At 45.0% G+C, this 18,098-nt stretch overlaps 1 protein-coding gene across 2 annotated transcripts in view; it reads left to right on the forward strand.

Annotated features, from left to right (window-relative positions):
- The window catches only part of ARRB1 (arrestin beta 1), a 294,842-nt gene extending 279,934 nt beyond the window's left edge, over positions 1 to 14,908 (forward strand). Inside the window, exons 13-15 of one of the 2 annotated variants that reach the window (XM_033948295.1) lie at positions 4,679 to 4,749; positions 6,981 to 7,032; positions 13,121 to 14,908. In XM_033948295.1, the coding sequence (XP_033804186.1) occupies positions 4,679 to 4,749; positions 6,981 to 7,032; positions 13,121 to 13,232 (235 nt within the window). In that variant the 3' untranslated portion in view covers positions 13,233 to 14,908. Of the gene's footprint in view, positions 1 to 4,678; positions 4,750 to 6,980; positions 7,033 to 7,224; positions 7,235 to 13,120 lie in introns of both variants that reach the window. The other variant, XM_033948296.1, reaches the window with a different exon arrangement.
- The last annotated feature ends 3,190 nt before the right edge of the window (positions 14,909 to 18,098 follow it).

Genomic DNA, 18,098 nt, shown 5'->3' on the forward strand with positions numbered 1-18,098 from the left:
GTCTGTAGTAGGTTTGGGGTCATTCAGATACAGGGGTAAATTCCTAATCATTCTTATCATGATTCCCAGTGGCATGTAGTTAGGACCTTCAGGGGATTCACCCCATCTCCTAAAGGCCCTGAGGGCACTGCTCTACATTTGATTGGTTGAGCAGGCAACAGGCAGATGCTACTCAGCCAATCAAATTCAGATCAGTACTGTCAGGGACCTTCAGGGGGTTTGGAGAATTCCCAGCCCAAGAGCCCTGCTTTTTTTTTGTGGGGGAAGGGGGGGTTTACAAATTGGTTTACAAATTTGGTTTACAAATTAAGTTCTCTTCTAGAATCTTAGGGGCCATCATTGATTCATCGTTTTCATTTAGCGAGCATATCAATAGAAGCTTTGTCAGCAAGAAGCCATTGTACAGAACCATGGTGAGACCTCATCTGGAATACTGTGTACAATTCTGGAGGCCACATTACCGTAAAGATGTGCTTAAAATCGAGTCGGTTCAACGGATGGCCACCAGGAGGATCTCGGGGCTCAAAGGTCTCTCGTACGAGGAGAGACTAAACAAACTACAGCTCTACACTCTAGAAGAACGTAGGGAGAGGGGAGACATGATTGAGACATTTAAATACATCACAGGACGTATCGAGGTGGAAGATGATATCTTCTTTCTCAAGGGACCCTCTGCCACTAGAGGGCATCCGCTCAAACTCAGGGGCGGGGAATTTCATGGCGACATCAGGAAGTATTTCTTCACAGAAAGAGTGGTTGACCGTTGGAGTAAGCTTCCGGCGCAGGTGATCGAGGCCAGCAGCGTGTTGGACTTTAAGAATAAATGGGATACCTATGTGGGATCCCTATGAGGGTCGAACTGGAACATCGGTCGCTAGGTATAGACTTAAGAGGATGGGTCAGCAGACTTGATGGGATGATCGAGACCTGCATCGTGTTGGACTTTAAGAATAAATGGGATGCCTATAGGGGATCCCTAAGAGGCTCAATCTGAATGAATAGTCACTAGGTATAGACTTAGGAGGAAGGGTCAGTAGGGTGGGCAGACTTGATGGGCTATAGCCCTTTTCTGCCATCATCTTCTATGTTTCTATATTAATTCCCTAGTTAAAAAAAAAAAAGAGTGCTTCTTTAGCATTCACATGCTTAGAAAAGTCAGGCCCTGTTTCCAACGGCAGCATTTCTCCGTCCTCGTTCAATCGATTATACTCTCACGGCTTGATTATTGTAATTCCATCTATCTCAGCCTAACCAAAAACAGCTTACAAAGACTTCGACTGATCCAAAATGCTGCGGCTGGGCTGATCTTTGCTAAAGGCAAGTTCGAGCATGTATCGCCGCTTCGTGCTAAATTACACTGGCTTCCAATATCGGCCAGAATACATTTCAAATGCGCGTGCCTAACTTGCGAGAACTTATTCGGCACTTGCCCTTTATTAACTCCTCCGTCGTGGGTCTCCCGAAAATACGGACAGGCTAGAACTATGCAAAAACTTAAATTATCATTTCCCTCTTTGAAAGGCATAGGGCTCCTCGGCTTTAGCGCGCGCGACTTTTAATCACGCGCCACCCCCGCGCTGGCCGAAAAACTACCGCCTGCTCAAGAGGAGGCGGTAGTGGCTAGCGCGGCCGGCGGTTTAGTGCACGCTATTACGCGCATAGTTTCTACTAGCAAATTGGGGAAGTCCCTCTCATTCAAACGAACTGAATTGCGGAATAATATTCCTTTGCGGCTGAGAGAACTGGACTCTCTTCAAATCTCCTGTAAACATCTGAAAACCTGGTTATTCACCAAATTGTAAATTTTGCTTTTTTACTATTTTCCCTTTCACATTAAATCAGGGGTAGGCAATTCCGGTCCTCGAGAGCCGGAGCCAGGTCAGGTTTTCAGGATCTCCACCATGAATATGTATGAGATGGATTTGCATGCACTGCCTCCTTGAGATGCAAATCCATCTCATGCATATTTATGGTGGAGATCCTGAAAACCTGACCTGGCTCCGGCTCTCGAGGACCGGAATTGCCTACCCCTGCCCTAGAGGAGGCCATCAAGTCCATTTTGGTAGGGCAGGAGTAGGCAATTCCAGTCATCGAGAGCCGGAGCCAGGTCAGGTTTTCAGGATCTCCACCATGAATATGTACGAAATGGATTTGCATGCACTGCCTCCTTGAGATGCAAATCCATCTCATGCATATTTATGGTGGAGATCCTGAAAACCTGACCTGGCTCCGGCTCTCGAGGACCGGAGTTACCCACCCCTGGTATAAAGCCTCTGCCCCCATGACAACCCTAGAACCAGGGGTAGGCAATTCCGTTCCTCGAGAGCCGGAGCCAGGTCAGGTTTTCAGGATCTCCACCATGAATATGTAGGAGATGGATTTGCATGCACTGCCTCCTTGAGATGCAAATCGATCTCATGCATATTTATTGTGGAGATCCTGAAAACCTGACCTGGCTCCGGCTCTCGAGGACCGGAGTTACCCACCCCTGGTATAAAGCCTCTGCCCCCATGACAACCCTAGAACCAGGGGTAGGCAATTCCAGTCCTCGAGAGCCGGAGCCAGGTCAGGTTTTCAGGATCTCCACCATGAATATGTAGGAGATGGATTTGCATGCACTGCCTCCTTGAGATGCAAATCTATCTCATGCATATTTATGGTGGAGATCCTGAAAACCTGACCTGGCTCCGGCTCTCGAGAACCGGAGTTACCCACCGCTGGTATAAAGCCTCTGCCCCCATGACAACCCTAGAACCAGGGGTAGGCAATTCCGGTCCTCGAGAGCCGGAGCCAGGTCAGGTTTTCAGGATCTCCACCATGGATTTGCATGCACTGCCTCCTTGAGATGCAAATCTATCTCATGCCTATTTATTGTGGAGATCCTGAAAACCTGACCTGGCTCCGGCTCTCGAGGACCGGAATTGCCTACCCCTGCCTTAAATGCTATACACGGGGACGAGCTTTAATTTCATAAAGATGACAGTCTATAAATTTCAGGTTTCGTTTCGTTTATTTGATGCAGTTTGACTGGTTGAGCAGACTGACTGCTCAGCAAATCCAACTGCTTGAAGCAAAAAGTAAAGAAAAAAATTTAAAAAAAGCAGGGCTGTAGGGCTGGGGATTCACTGAATCCCCTGAATCCCCTCACTACACGCCACTGATGATTTCCAAATGTCAAATCATCCTTTTTTTTTTTCATTTCTCTTCACTTGGCCTCATACCATCTCTATGGGCTCCTTTTACTATGCTGCGTTAGCGTTTTTAGCACACGCAGCATTTTAGCGCGGCTAGAACTAATGCCAGCTCAACGCTGGCGTTAAGGTCTAGCACGTGCGCAATTTCATGCATTAAATCCCTAATGCGGATTAGTAAAAGGAACCCTTTGTGTAACGCGGTTTCTCGTTATTGCATGCTATCCCGCATTTTGCATGTGCTCCACAGTCTATGACAATGTATATAGAAGGAGCATAAAACGATGCTACCCCGATAAATAGACTCTAGATTTGCAAGGTGATCACCATTTGTCTGTGGCTTGAATCCAAGACATGAAGAAATCAGTGACGATGTCCATAGCCAAGATAAGGCTCTGATAAGTGATGAGATTTGTACAGAGGTCTCTGGCTGTGCACATGGCTGCAAGCCAAGCCACTGGCTGGGAAATGGGCCTTTGTCACATTATGGAGCATATAAAGGCCAAACGCAGCTTGATAACTTCCACCCCAAATATTTTTACACTTGTTACCTAGGACACTGCTTCTCGACCCAGTCCTCAGGCACACCCAGCCCGTCAGGTTTTTAGGATATCCACAAGGAACATTTGCTTGAGAAAGATTTTCATGCATTATCTCCTTGCTATGCAAATCTGAAATAGAGTGGGCTTCTAGAAATATTCTGACAAAACATAGCATAACATCGTGCTTATAGACCGCGTAACCAGAAGTTCAACGCGGTTAACAGCACTGGTTGCCATACAGCACTGGTCGCTATACATGAAGAAGGACACGGAACTATTCAAAAGAGTCCAGAGAAGAGTGACTAAAATGGTTAAGGGGCTGGAGGAGATGCTGTACAGCGAGAGATTGGAGAAACTGGGCCTCTTCTCCCTTGAAAAGAGGAGACTGAGAAGGGACATGATTGAAACCTTCAAGATACTGAAGGGAATAGACTTAGTAGATAGGGACAGATTGTTCACCCTCTCCAAGGTAGGGAGAACGAGAGGGCACTCTCTAAAGTTGAAAGGGGATAGATTCCGTACGAACGTAAGGAAGTTCTTCTTCACCCAGAGAGTGGTAGAAAACTGGAACGCTCTTCCGGAGGCTGTTATAGGGGAAAACACCCTCCAGGGATTCAAGACAAAGTTAGGCAAGTTTCTGCTGAATTGGAACGTACGCAGGTGAGGCTGGACTCATTTAGAGCACTGGTCTTTGACCTGGGGGATGCCGCATGAGCGGACTTCTGGGCACGATGGACCACTGGTCTTATTAACAATAAAATATCATAAGTAACGCCTAAAACTATTTGGCCAAATACTTTGAGATAAGATAGGTTTTCAACAGAGTTCTAAAGTGTTTGTAAGAACAAACAGTCTTGCCATAGTGCCAAGTAGTGCATCACTGAAATGATTCCTGAATTAAGTTTTTTATTCTAACTGTACCTCTGAACCTTTTCTCTGTTTCAGCGATGTCGCAGTTGAACTTCCATTTACGCTGATGCATCCGGAACCAAAGGAGGAACCCTTGCACAGAGATGGTAAGATAGCCCAAACTCTGTTTCCATTAACATTCTTCCACAACTGATGGTCATGTTCAGGTTCTTGAAGATTTTACCAGTTTTATGCTAAAATCAAGGCTAAAGATGCTGTTTGATGTACAGTGTTTAGACCAAAGATTGTCTCACTTTTTCTTTCTCGGGTTTGGATCAGGCCATTATCTTGCTTCCTGCAAGTGGTCCATCCAGGTCACAAGCCTGGTAGAATTCCCATGGGAGTGGCCTTAGGTATCTGGCCAATCGGAGTCTTAGGCCACTCCCAGTGCATCCCAGAATGCACTGGGAAGGAGGCCTATGATTCCAGTAGGCCATGTGCTTAAGGACTGTCTTGGGGGGAGTGGAGTCCCTGCCACAGGCACTCAGCTGATCATGGCAGGGAGATTCCCTTGCTACAATCAGCTGATGGCACCCCGATTCTCTAACCAGCGCCTGTGACATGGAAACTGGTTAAAAAATTGGTGGGGTTAGGCGGGGTTAGGCATCTGTCCATTAGGAGAGATGCAATTCTGTATAGGATGCCAGTATGAGATTCCCAGTCCTATATAGAATCTGCTCCTTAGTGACTATCTAAGTACACTGAGAATATATAAGGTAGAAGTCTGAGTAGGTATGCACAGATAAATGGATGGTCTCTTTCCTGAACCTCTTCTGTAATCAAAGGGACGCTGAAAGGAATTTACTGTATATTGAATGTGCCCCCTCTACTGGTGGTAAAGAAATCTGCATCTAATGAACAAATATTTAGCCAGTGTCAAAAGGGCCAGACTTCAAAGTGTTGAACTTTCACATCTTTGGGATTTAGGAACTTGAATGGACTTCTTTGAAAGGTGACTAAGAGCTATGGGGCTCATAATCAAAACAAAAATACATCCAAAAACCGGCCTAAATCAGTACTTGGACGACCTAAAAGACAGGTTGTCCAAGTGCTGATCAAAGCTAGTTTTTGGACGTATACAGAGACTTTTCAGGCCTCTGAATCCCACTATGCGCCCAGAGCTCAAAGGGGTGGTTTTGGAGTGGTTAGGGCGGGAGGTAGGCAGGATGTGGGCTGACCCAGACTTAGTTGTCCTGCAGCGACAATCTAAAGTTTGACGAGGTTGCCTGGACAGAACTTATGCGTGTTGACTTAGATGAAGTTAAAACAGGTATAAGTTCCAGATCGGCTTGCTGCTGAGCTGATCGCAGCAAGGGATCTCCCTACCATGATCAATTTAGCAGCCCAGGCAACCCATCTCCCACCTCCCCGTGATGCCTAATCCCTCCTGCTGGACACACCCACCCACCAAAAGTTCACCAGCTCCTGCTGGACAACCCCCACATACCTGAAAATTAAGCTACCAGACCCCCCAACCTATCCTGACCCCCTCACACAAAGCCCACCTGGACCCCCCCCCCAAAGCCCACCTAGCTGGACACCCCCAAAGTCCTCCTGTGCCCCAAAAGTCCCTTAGTATGTTGGTTAGCTGGACAGATGCTTTCTCTGGCCGGCCAGCAGGCCCATCTCGCCTTCACCAGAATGGCCTACCTGCCCCTTTCCAGTGCATTGTGGGATGCACTGGGGAGGGGCCTAAGGCCCTGATTGCCCAGGTGCCTAAGGCTCCTCCCATAGGAGGGGCCATAGCTGCCTCGGCCAACTGGAATCTTAGGCCTATTTCCCAGTGCATTCTGGGATGCGCCAGGAGTGGCCTAAGATTCCGATTGGCCACATCCCTTAGGCCACCTCCCATTGTTATTTTCTGCAGCACTAATCAGTTAAGACTGTCATTTACTAAGCCAGGGTAGAGGTTTTCTACCACTTAAGTGTTAAATGCTCTCAAGTTCCCAGAAATTCTATGAGCGTCAGAGCTTTTAGCGCTCTGAGTCATGGTAGAAACCTCTAGCTTAGTAAAAGGAGAGAAAAATGCCACCGAAAATGAGCAGTTAGCCCCAAACAGGCGGTTTAACTGTCTAGGAACTGTTTCTGGCCGGTTAAATCTCTTTCCATATCAACCCAGTAAAATGCAGAGAGACAAAATGAGGCCGCAAAAGTCACAAACATATATTGAAAGCAGAATAAAATTGTTTATTATGTCTGCATTGGAAGTTTGTCATTATACTGACTTTCCTAAATAATTTTAGCACTGTTTTTTTTAATATCCAGTGTTTTCCACAGAAGGTTGTATGGAGGGGTGGTGGTGTCTTTCTACCTAATAAAATGGAATAACTGTGTTTAGTTGCAGAGAACGATGCTCCGATAGACACAAACCTGATTGAGTTTGATACAAAGTAAGCTTGACGATGTCCATCTCTTTAGGTGGTGCTGAGCTCATTCGCCTACCGTGTCTATCGGCTGCTTTGCATGTGGCATCTGTTGTGATGCATGCTGATTAGCTGATTTCTCTCTCTCTCTCTCTCTCTCTTTCTCTGCATTATTTCCGCTTGCATCGTCATCGTTGTCTTGCATGCTCGTTGGAAAAGGAGTACCAGGGTAAGCTGCGCTTTAACAGTCAGGGTTTGGGTTTTTTTTTTCAGAGAGGAGGGTGTTATTGCTTTATGCAAAGTTTTCCCCTCACCATGTTTGATTCGCCCTCCTCATCCCTTTGAGCGTCCAACTAAATGACCACTTGCAATAAAAGAGCCGGAAGGGTAATCCTTTGGCTGCCCTTTTTCTGTGTCAAACGGTCAGCCTAAATACTACATTTTTTCCCCAAGAATAGGCCCAATATTTTGTTAACAAACCCAGACCTGCTACGTGTATCTCCATAATGTCACTTACTAGTATGCATACCGTGTTTCGCCAAAAATAAGCCCTAGCATGATTTTCGGGGTAGGTCCTAATATAAGCCCTATCCCCCAAATAAGCCCCAGTTAGATCTTTCCTAACTCCCTTCCATCCGAACCCCGCTGACCCTGCCATCGTGAAACCGGCACTCCTCCCGCCAAACAGAAGCGTCAGCAGCATTTTAAACAGGCTGCTTTGCAGTCTTCTCCCACCGGGTTCTACCCTCTGCTGCGTCACTGATGTTGTCATCGGCGACACGGCACAGAGAAGGCCACGGCGGGAGGATACATGAAGCAGCCTGTTTAAAATGCTGCCAACGCTGCTGTTTGGAGGGAGGTATGTAGGTTTTGCGGCGATGCGGCAAAGAGTAGGACCTGGCGGGGAGAAGGCCATGAAGCAGCCTGTTTAAAGTGCTGCCGACGCTGCTGTTTGGTGGGAGGTATGTCAGTTTTACGGTGGGAGGGTCAGGTGGGAGGGATGGGAAGGAGGGAGGGTTAGAAAGATACTGCTCAAGGGTTCTGCTTCACTGGGGGGATCGGAGGAAGGGATAGAAAGATGTTGCAGAGGGAAGGCACAACGGAATGGGTGAGAGCAAGGAAAGAGGATGGGGGTGGAGGAGAAGTGAGAGATGATCATTGTACATGAAAAAAATAAGACATCCCCGAAAATAAGCCCTAGTGTGTTTTTTGGACCCAAAATTAATATGACACTGTCTTATTTTCAGGGAAACACGGTATATAGTATACATAGTATGCATGTGTGCATATCTTTTGATTATATTGGCAATGCTCAAAGGATTCACATAGAAGAAGTCAGTTCAAGACAACAAAGCCCTAACTCTTCATACAACACCTCAAGATATTGACAAAGATGAGATACTAAAATGGTACTATATGTGCCCCAAATCCATGCAAAATAGGACCTGTGGATGCTGTCAAAGGTGGGAGAGAGGGTCATATGCATTCAGCTATGTCGACGTTATAAATAAAACATAGAAAAGCAAAACTTTTTCATTGGAAAAGAAGTAAAAAATCCCAAAAGTCATGATAGGAAGCTCCGAGGGGCTAGATTGAGGAGGAATTTCTGAAGGGGGAGGGGGTTCTGTCTAGCCATGAAAATTGGGCTGCGTACGATTAGCAATGAAGAACCATAAGAGTGGGATCCTGACTGCTACTTACCCAACCCTCTATTTAACAAAACCACGAAAGCGGTTTTTAGCGCAGGCCGGTACACTGAACGCTCTGCGTTGCTCCGAACGCTCAAAGGAATTCTATGAGTGTCAGGAGCAGCGCAGAGCATTCAGTGTGCCAGCCTGCGCTAAGAATCGCAGTGTGATATAACGAGCGAAATGATGATTATTAGTGACAGTACGATCTGGGGCTGATCATATCTCAGGACCTTAATGGAGCCAAAGAAGTAGATAACGCAACAAGAGAGAAAGAGAGCTGCCTAAGCACATGGGAACAGGAACGGTCATGGTGATAACTCCTCCGAGGAGACCTTGTTTGGAATAATGGATGAAGTTCTGGAGGCCACACCTTCAAAAGGATATAAAACCAGATGGCAACTGCCCAAATCGCCAACGGTTCCAAAGTATGGCCAAAATGACTTGGGGGCCCTTTAACTAAAGCTTAGCATGCGCTAACAGATATTAGCGCATGCTACAATACTGCACCTTCCATATGGCACTTAGCACGAGAGGCTCTGGAAAGGCCTCTTAAAGATCTAACCATGTATACCTTGGAGGAGAGACAGGAAAGGGAAGATATTACAGGTCTGGTGATGGAATTTAAAAAAGCGTGAGATAAAAATAGAGGATCTCTAATTAGAAAATGAAGGATGTAAATTAAAGAACTAAGGCCAGAATTGGACAGACCCGCGCAGTCTGTGTCCCATAGGATGGGCTGGGGTGGGCATCAATGGGAACTCCACTAATATGGAACAGGAGGACGTTACTGGCCAGACCTTATGGTAGACATCCTGCTAACAACGGGATGGTCGGAGAGGCTGGAGTGAGTTTATACGGCAACTTCAGCATTTGGAATCTAGGACAATGCCAGGTGGACTTTACAATCTACAAAGGAGCAACAAAAAAAGAAATCCAACCGAATCTGCAGAAAAACCACCAAAACAGGAAAACCAAACAAAAACTGCAGACAATGTACACGATGCAGGCAAGAATTTATTGTACCAAAGTTAAAATGCAGTAATAAAAAACCTTTTTTACCAACCAAGAGACCCAACACGGTCCGTGTTTCGGACAACACGCTTCGTCAGGGGTCCATGGTAAATAAGGTATACAATATACCGCAAAAAATGAAGGTACCAACAAATGCCTGTGTATTACACCAAGAGCCGCTGCTTCTGAGTGATTTGGTTTTTGGCAGCGGCAGTGGCTCTTGGTGTAATACACAGGCATTTGTTGGTACCTTCATTTTTTGTGGTACATTGTATACCTTATTTACCATGGACCCCCTGACGAAGGTGTGTTGTCCGAAACACGGACCGTGTTGGGTCTCTTGGTTGGTAAAAAGGTTTTTTATTACTGCATTTTAACTTTGGTACAATAAATTCTTGCCTGCATCGTGTACATTGCAGTTTTTGTTTGGTTTTCCTTTACAATCTACAACCCAGAAACATCAAAGAAGAGACAAGTTAATTTAATCATGTATTTTTAATGGGTCTAACTTATGGGCAGACTGGATGGACCGTTCCGGTCTTTATCTGCCGTCATTTACTATGTTACTAAGTCTGAGACCTAAAGGTAGACGTTGCAGGTTTCTTTCAGTGGAGGCTCTAGGGAAATGGGTTATAGGAAGGGGGCAAAAAAAGGAGATTCAGGAACCCTGGGCAGTTATGGATCAAATCAGTAAAAGGGTATTCAAATTTGGATGCTAAGCTGGTTAACTAGAATGGCACATTTACACGCCAAACCTATTCCAGTGGGGAGTCTTTCACCAGTGTTACTGCCGGTAGAGGGTGATGCTTTCAAGTCCCTTGCCATTGAAAGCGCCATATTGCCGCCAGCCTCCCACCCCACCAATAGGAACACTGCTTGGAGAGAACGTTGCTACTGGCATCTCTTTTCTTCCTGCTTATGGACTGGGGTCAGGCGTGAGGTCACAGAAGTGGACAGTGCCACTCGCAGACGCTTTGGCGTGGAGTGGCGTAAGGTAGAGTCAAAAGTTCTCTGTTTAGCAGAAGTCTTCCTATGGAATCATCCTGCTCACGTTAGCCCTAAAGCCCTCTCGGTCTTGTTATCAGTGCTGTTATCAGCCCCATTTTCAGGAAGAATCTGTGGCAGCATAGGGCCTAGAGTCTGCCTCCTTCTGTCTTCCCACCTGCATGTCTGTGAGATTTCTGTCTTGTCTGATTTTCTGGCCTTGACAATTCTGCTTCAGTTGTGTCACCCCTCTCCTCCTCATTCTCCATTTCTGCATGCCGGCCTCTGCTTTTGTCTCTGATTTGCCTTTTGAGTTATTGTCCTTAGAACTTGTGGCATCTCCAGTACACAAAGATAAGAAAAAGAAATCCCTAAAGAGTATATACCACAGAAAAATACTATAATATCAGAGCAATGTACTCAAATTGCAAAATTAGAAATATTGTACATATTTATTAATTTAAAATTTGCAAAAATATCACAAAATTTCATAGAATAGCATACACAGAACACCATACAAACACTACAAACCAACCAGACAGGATATAACAACATATAACATATAACAGGCACTATCAAACCAGGCTGGAAAAGGCCACACAAAAAATCATACAATGATATATAAATATAGCTGTGTTCAAAAGCTCATAAATCACTTAGCTTGAGAGTTCAAAGTCTTCCTGGAACAGTGTCCACGAGGAATGAAGCAAGCAAGATGATTGTGGGCCATCCAGAAAGGAAAAAAAAACAACATCCCAAACAGATTAGAGTTCAAATCCAACCTCCATATCACAAAGGGCAGGTGTAAGTGCAAACGTGCTGTCAGTAAACATTATAATAAGTTAGATAATCAAGAAGGTCTCAAACCAAGAGGACAGAGAGCATTTTCAAAGTCTTCACAAGCAGAGGTGAAATGCCATAACAGGCAACCGATCTTCTAACATCTCCTCACACTTCCTCAACACAGGCCGTGTTTCGATGAAATCTTTGTCAAGAGGAAGAAAGCAACTAAAATAAAACAAAAACAAGTGTACACTACACTGACATGAGCAGAAACAAAAGCAAATCACAAAACACAGAATATAAACTGACTAATGGCAAACATACCAGGCAGGGAGCCAAAACCAAATGCAAAGAGCAATGCTGAGTACACAGTACACAGTACACACACACATATAGAACCCACATATATACATATCCAGGGGTCTCAAAGTTCCTCCTTAAGGGCCGCAATCCAGTCGGGTTTTCAGGATTTCCCCAATGAATATGCATGAGATCTATTTGCATGCACTGCTTTCAATGCATATTCATTGGGGAAATCCTGAAAACCCGACTGGATTGCGGCCCTCAAGGAGGGACTTTGAGATCCCTGATGTATACATATATCATCCATACACAGACATACACACACACCCATACAAACATACATACACTCCTGCACACACTCATATATGCATACATACTCACATTCCCATACACACACACATATATGGATGCGCGGATACATGTGACATCATCCGTGCATGCTCCAAGGCCCTCCAGACGCGGCCAGGAGGTTGGGGCTTTCCAAAACCCAGGCGAACTACTGGGTTTTGGAAAGTCCGTCCGGGCAACCAGACAGTCCTCTAAAAAGAGGACATGTCCGGGTTTTCCCGGACATCTGATAACCCTACACATATACCCACATACATACATACCCACAATGTACAAACTGCATATACACACAAACACATACACACTCATATGGAATATTGCTACTCTTTGGGTTTTGGCCAGGTACTAGGTACCTGGATTGGCCATCTTGAGAACGGGCTACTGGGCTTGATGGACCATTGATATGACCCAGTATGGCTGTTCTTATGTTCTTACGTGAGCCAAGTATAGGACAATCAAACCATTGTGACATCACTGCTGAGGTTGGCTCTGAGGTATTATGACATCACAATCTCAGCTCTAGAATGCTGCTCTCATTGGGGTTCCGGACTCTTGCTATTCTTTGAGATGCTGGAATGTTGCTACTCTTTGGTTTTTGGCCAGGTACTAGGGACCTGGATTGGCCACCGTGAGAACGGGCTACTGGGCTTGATGGACCATTGGTTTGACCCACTAAGGCTATTCTTATGTTCTTATTTACATAATAATACAAACACACATACACACACATAGAAAGAGACACAAATGAAGGCAGATGAAGACCCTGTGGCCTATCTACGTAATCTGCCTATCCCTGCCATCCATTAGCCCCTCTTGTCCCTTAGAGATCCAACGCACTTGTCCCAGACTTTCTTGAATTTCGATACACTTTATGTCTCTATCACCTCCACCCATAAACATACACACCCTGAAGTACCAACTGTGCATACACACACACACACACACAATAATAAAAGTGTGCACAATTAATGCTGCTGTTTTTGTTCTCTGGCTAGTGACGACGACATTGTATTCGAAGACTTTGCACGCCAACGGCTGAAAGGAATGAAGGACGACAAAGAAGAAGACGAGGAAGGGACAAACTCCCCCCAGATGAACGACAGATAAAGGGGCTGATTAATTTTGCCTTCTCCGTGTAATAATTGTGTATTGGGGCCTCTTTCCTGCTTTGAACGAGAGGCCTGTGAGTTTCCCAGATTCTGACTGTGAGTAGAATCTCACGGCTGTGCCATACTTATCACTCCGCCTTGTGCTACGTAGATCTCAGCTCCATCAACACTCTGTATAGGCTGCCAGTCTACAGCTGGATGACCAAATGGCTCTGTATGCACTGACCATTGTGATACACGACAATAACATCATGATTCGCCCCGGCCACTGCCAACATGAAGGGATAGTTCCAGCCATGGTGTTTCGTGACGCTTGCCATGCTCTGGCGACTACCACCACTGGGACATATTTGGCTTGTCTTTTATGTTTAAACGTCAATTCCAGAGTGTTCTACCATAAATGATGTATGGGTTCAACCCCTAGAGGTTATGGATTTTAAGAGGACAGTGTTGCCTTTCATTTGCTTGGGTGGATGGATGATTGAAGATGTGCGTGAACTTTTGAGCCCACACAGGTCTCATGTACATTGTGATATCTGGTCTCAAAATCTCACGTACACCGGCTCTTGGGAAAATTTGGGCAAATAAAAGGTTCCACAATCTACCGAGAATCCAGTTTTCCAGAACCGTTACGAACCACTGGACCTTGTACTGCCGCAGTATGGGATACTTTCTCCTGTTTGATTTGTTTCGATATGCTTTCAACGGGATAGAAAAAGTATGAGCATACTCAACAGCCATTGGTCAAGTCAGATTAGGTTCAATTCCCCCCACTAAAAAAACCTCCTGTCCCTTCTGCGAGGGATACCTCTGTTAAAGGCATTGAAATACGAGAGGCGAGAATAAGCCCATTTTGATATTGCTCAAAATCATGTTTGCACTGAAGGTTAATTTTGCTGCGGTCTCCACCATGCCATTCTAATCGCAAGATGGTGGGGTTGCAAGTACCCCAGTTTTACTCGTTGCCTCTTTGACAGACAATGTATAAACACACAGTGCTGACTGCCTATTTACTAGCTAGACTACCAGAGCCTGTATGCATCATGCGATGAAAACCATGGCATCGTTTCACCACCGATAACACAGGTGGTAGGCTCCCAACCTCTTAGAGGGAACACTGTCTCCATTTGCTCTCAAAAGTAGCTATGCAGACCTTGAGGACAAGATATCACTGAATCTCCCCCAACCCCATCCCCTCTCATCCTTGAAACCAACCTTCCTCTTGCTACAGAGCATGTTTTTACTCTAGACATGCAGATGGGTTGGGTGTACTCACTGCACTCTCTCTCTCTCCAGTGAGGTATAACCTCTAGGTAGAACATCACTAGTGAAAGAGATTTGCATAATCTTTTCCCCCAACTCTCCTTTTATCTTTTATCCTCCACCTTCTCACACATTCTTTGTCTCCTACACTTCCCCCTCACTGTATCTCCTCCTTGCTTCTCTGTCCCTCCTTTATATTCTCTAGCCCTTCCTACTACCTGTCTGTCTCTATCTCAAAGTCCCTCTCCAGTCCTTCAATTGTTTTGCCAACCTTCACTCTCTCCTGCCTTCTCAACGGAGGAGAGTATACAGTAGAGATCTGTACTGGGACCGGTAATATTTAACTTATTTATAAATGATCTGGAGATTGGAACGATGAGTGAGGTGATTAAATTTGCAGATGACACTAAACTGTGCAAAGTTGTTAAAACTCATGTGGATTGTGAGAAATTGCAGGCGGACTGTAGGAAATTGGAAGACTGGGCGACCAAGTGGCAGATGAGATTTAATGTGGACAAATGCAAAGTGATGCCCATTGGGAAGAATAACCCGAATCACAGTTACCGGATGCTAGGGTCCACCTTGGGGATTAGTACCCAAGAAAAGGATCTGGGTATCACTGTAGACAATATGATGAGACCTTCCGCCCAATGTGCAGTGGCGGCCATAGAAGCAAACAGGATGCTAGGAATTATTTAAAGATATTATAATGCCCCTGTATCGCTCCTTGGTGTGACCTCATCTGGAGTATTGCGTTCAATTCCGGTCTCCTTATCTCAAGAAAGATATAGTGACACTAGAAAAGTTTCAAAGAGCAACCAAGATGGTAAAGGGGATGGAACTCCTCTCGTATGAGGAAAGACTAAAACGGTTAGGGCTCTTCAGCTTGGAAAAGAGACGGCTGAGGGGAGATAGGATTGAAGTCTACAAAATCCTGAGTGGAGTAGAACGGGTACAAGTGGATCGATTTTTCACTCCGTCAAAAATTACAAAGACTCGATGAAGTTACAGGGAAATATTTTTAAAACCAATAGGATGAAATATTTTTTTTCACTCAGAGAATAGTTAAGCTCTGGAACGCGTTGCCAGAGGTTGTGGTAAGAGCGGATAGTGTAGCTGGTTTTAAGAAAGGTTTGGACAAGTTCCTGGAGGAAAAGTCCATAGTCTGTTATTGAGAGAGACATGGGGGAAGCCACTGCTTGCCCTGCATCGGTAGCATGGAATATTGCTACACCTTGGGTTTTGGCCAGGTACTAGTGACCTGGATTGGCCACCGTGAGAACGGGCTACTGGGCTTGATGGACCATTGGTCTGACCCAGTGAGGCTATTCTTATGTTCTCCATTCAGAATCTTTTAACCCTCCAACTCTCTGTGCCTTTTACTGCCCCTTAACCTTCCATCTCTATATTTCCCCCATTTCAGCCTCCTCCCTTGTCTCTTCTACCCTTTCAACTCCCCTTCTTCTCACCCGTATTCCTCTATCTTATTTTCCTTCACTGGGAGAAGGGAGCTCTGGTCAATTAACACCTACTCAAGAGATCCCTATAATCCATCCTGAGGTCAAAGATTCTAGTGCATAAAAGAATGAATGCAGCATGTCTATTGGCTATTATTAGAGGTGGGCCTTCTGAATAATTCTGCTTTGCCACTCTTGCAGTGAAAATACTAAGAGAGAAGCTCAACAGTTCATCATCCAATTATGTGCAAACTAGAGAATGACAGGGGGACAAATTTTTTCCCATCCCTGCAGGAACTCAATTTCCCCATCCTTTTCCCCGTCTCACTCTCCCTGCCCCATTCCTAAAAGCTCTGCCTTAACCGCACAAGCCTCAATCACTTAGGATTTTAAAGCGTTTGAGGCTTGTGCAGATGAGGACGGAGCTTAGGCATTGGTGGAATGAGGCATTATGACATCACAATCTCAGCTCTAGAATGTTGCTACTTAGGATTTTAAAGTGTTTGAGGCTTGTGCAGATGAGGACGGAGCTTAGGCATTGGTGGAATGAGGCATTATGACATCACAATCTCAGCTCTAGAATGTTGCTACTTAGGATTTTCAAGGGTTTGAGGCTTGTGCAGATGAGAACGGAGCTTAGGCATTGGTGGAATGAGGCATTATGACATCACAATCGGAGCTCTAGAATGTTGCTACTTAGGATTTTAAAGGGTTTGAGGCTTGTGCAGATGAGGACGGAGCTTAGGCATTGGTGGATTGAGCCATTATGACATCACAATCTGAGCCCTAGAATGTTGCTACTTAGGATTTTAAAGGGTTTGAGGCTTGTGCAGATGAGAACGGAGCTTGCAGGAATGAGGCAGAGATAGAAAAAGAACTTGACTGGACAGGAAAATGATTTCCCACGGTGATGAGGAAAAAACTGCCCCCGTGCCATTCTCTAGTGCAAACCCAACCAATAGACATGAGTGCAGAAGTAGGTATTACTAATGCATACATGTGAAAGGGGTGTGAAGCTAAGGTAAGATGGAACAGAAAGGGTAAGTGTGGTGAGAGTAGATTGAGCGTGAGAGAGCAAAGGGTGTGGTTCGCTTAATAGTGACTTTTATCATTAGAAAATGCGACCTGTGGGTTTCACAGAGCTGACAGTTGTGGCCCCTGGCCTTCTTTTGGGTATGTAACGAAAGGGCTTGTTTCAGCCTAGGTTTCCCATCGCTAAAGACAAGCACAGAGAAGAAAAAAAACATCCAGTCCTGTGGTCTAGAGTTGGACTGTGGCAGGGAACTTCTAAACAGAAAACCAAAAGTTTGGCAAGCCTGGAAGAGAACTCGTCAATCTTCAGTACAGAAATGAGTAGGACCAAATGAGTAGAAATCCAACGGTGTTGAATTCGCAATCGAAGAGCCCTCAACACGGTCCGTGTTTTGGCCTCAGGTGCCACGAATCTATCAGTTGGCACATTCAATCCAATTTCTTGGCTTGATTACAGCTCTGTGTCGAATCATACTTATGAGTGTCTCACTAGCATCAACTGATAGATTTCTGTCCCCTGAAATAGGTCTCTTTGTGGCCGAAACATGGACTGTGTCAGGTCCCTTCTATTGTGAATTAAATACGATTGGGTTTTTACTTGTTTTGTCCTACTCCTTTTTTTTTTTTTTACTGAAGATCGATGTGTTCCATTCCTGACTTTTCTCACTTTTTGCTTTCCTGTTCTGTATTTCTGGGATTTTTATTCTGTTCTTTTTATAAAGGGGACTTCTAAAGATATGAAATGAACACTTTCAGAATGGAGCATCTGGGAATCGATAAAATCAGATCTCAACTGAGTAGACTGGAAGGGTCATCTTTGTTCACATGCGTTACTCTGGGGGAAAGCAGGAGTGAACAAGCCCTTTGTATACTCCTCAGCGGAGGCCATTAGTGGAGTTTTACATCATGGTTGCCCTGAACTGAATCTTTTTTAAATACTTAAAAAAAAAAAAAATTATCCGACATATCTCTCAAATAACTCCTTTTTAAAACTGGATATTCGGTAAAACCCAAGAATCAGGAGATATTTTCACTGCAGTTCTGTGAGGACAAGTTTAAGCCTCCTTTGAAAATGTTGTGTTTATTGAATAGAGATGTGCTTTCACTGGAAA

This window comes from Geotrypetes seraphini, chromosome 6 (genome assembly GCF_902459505.1).
Source record: "Geotrypetes seraphini chromosome 6, aGeoSer1.1, whole genome shotgun sequence".
Classification (NCBI taxonomy): Eukaryota; Metazoa; Chordata; class Amphibia; order Gymnophiona; family Dermophiidae; genus Geotrypetes; species Geotrypetes seraphini.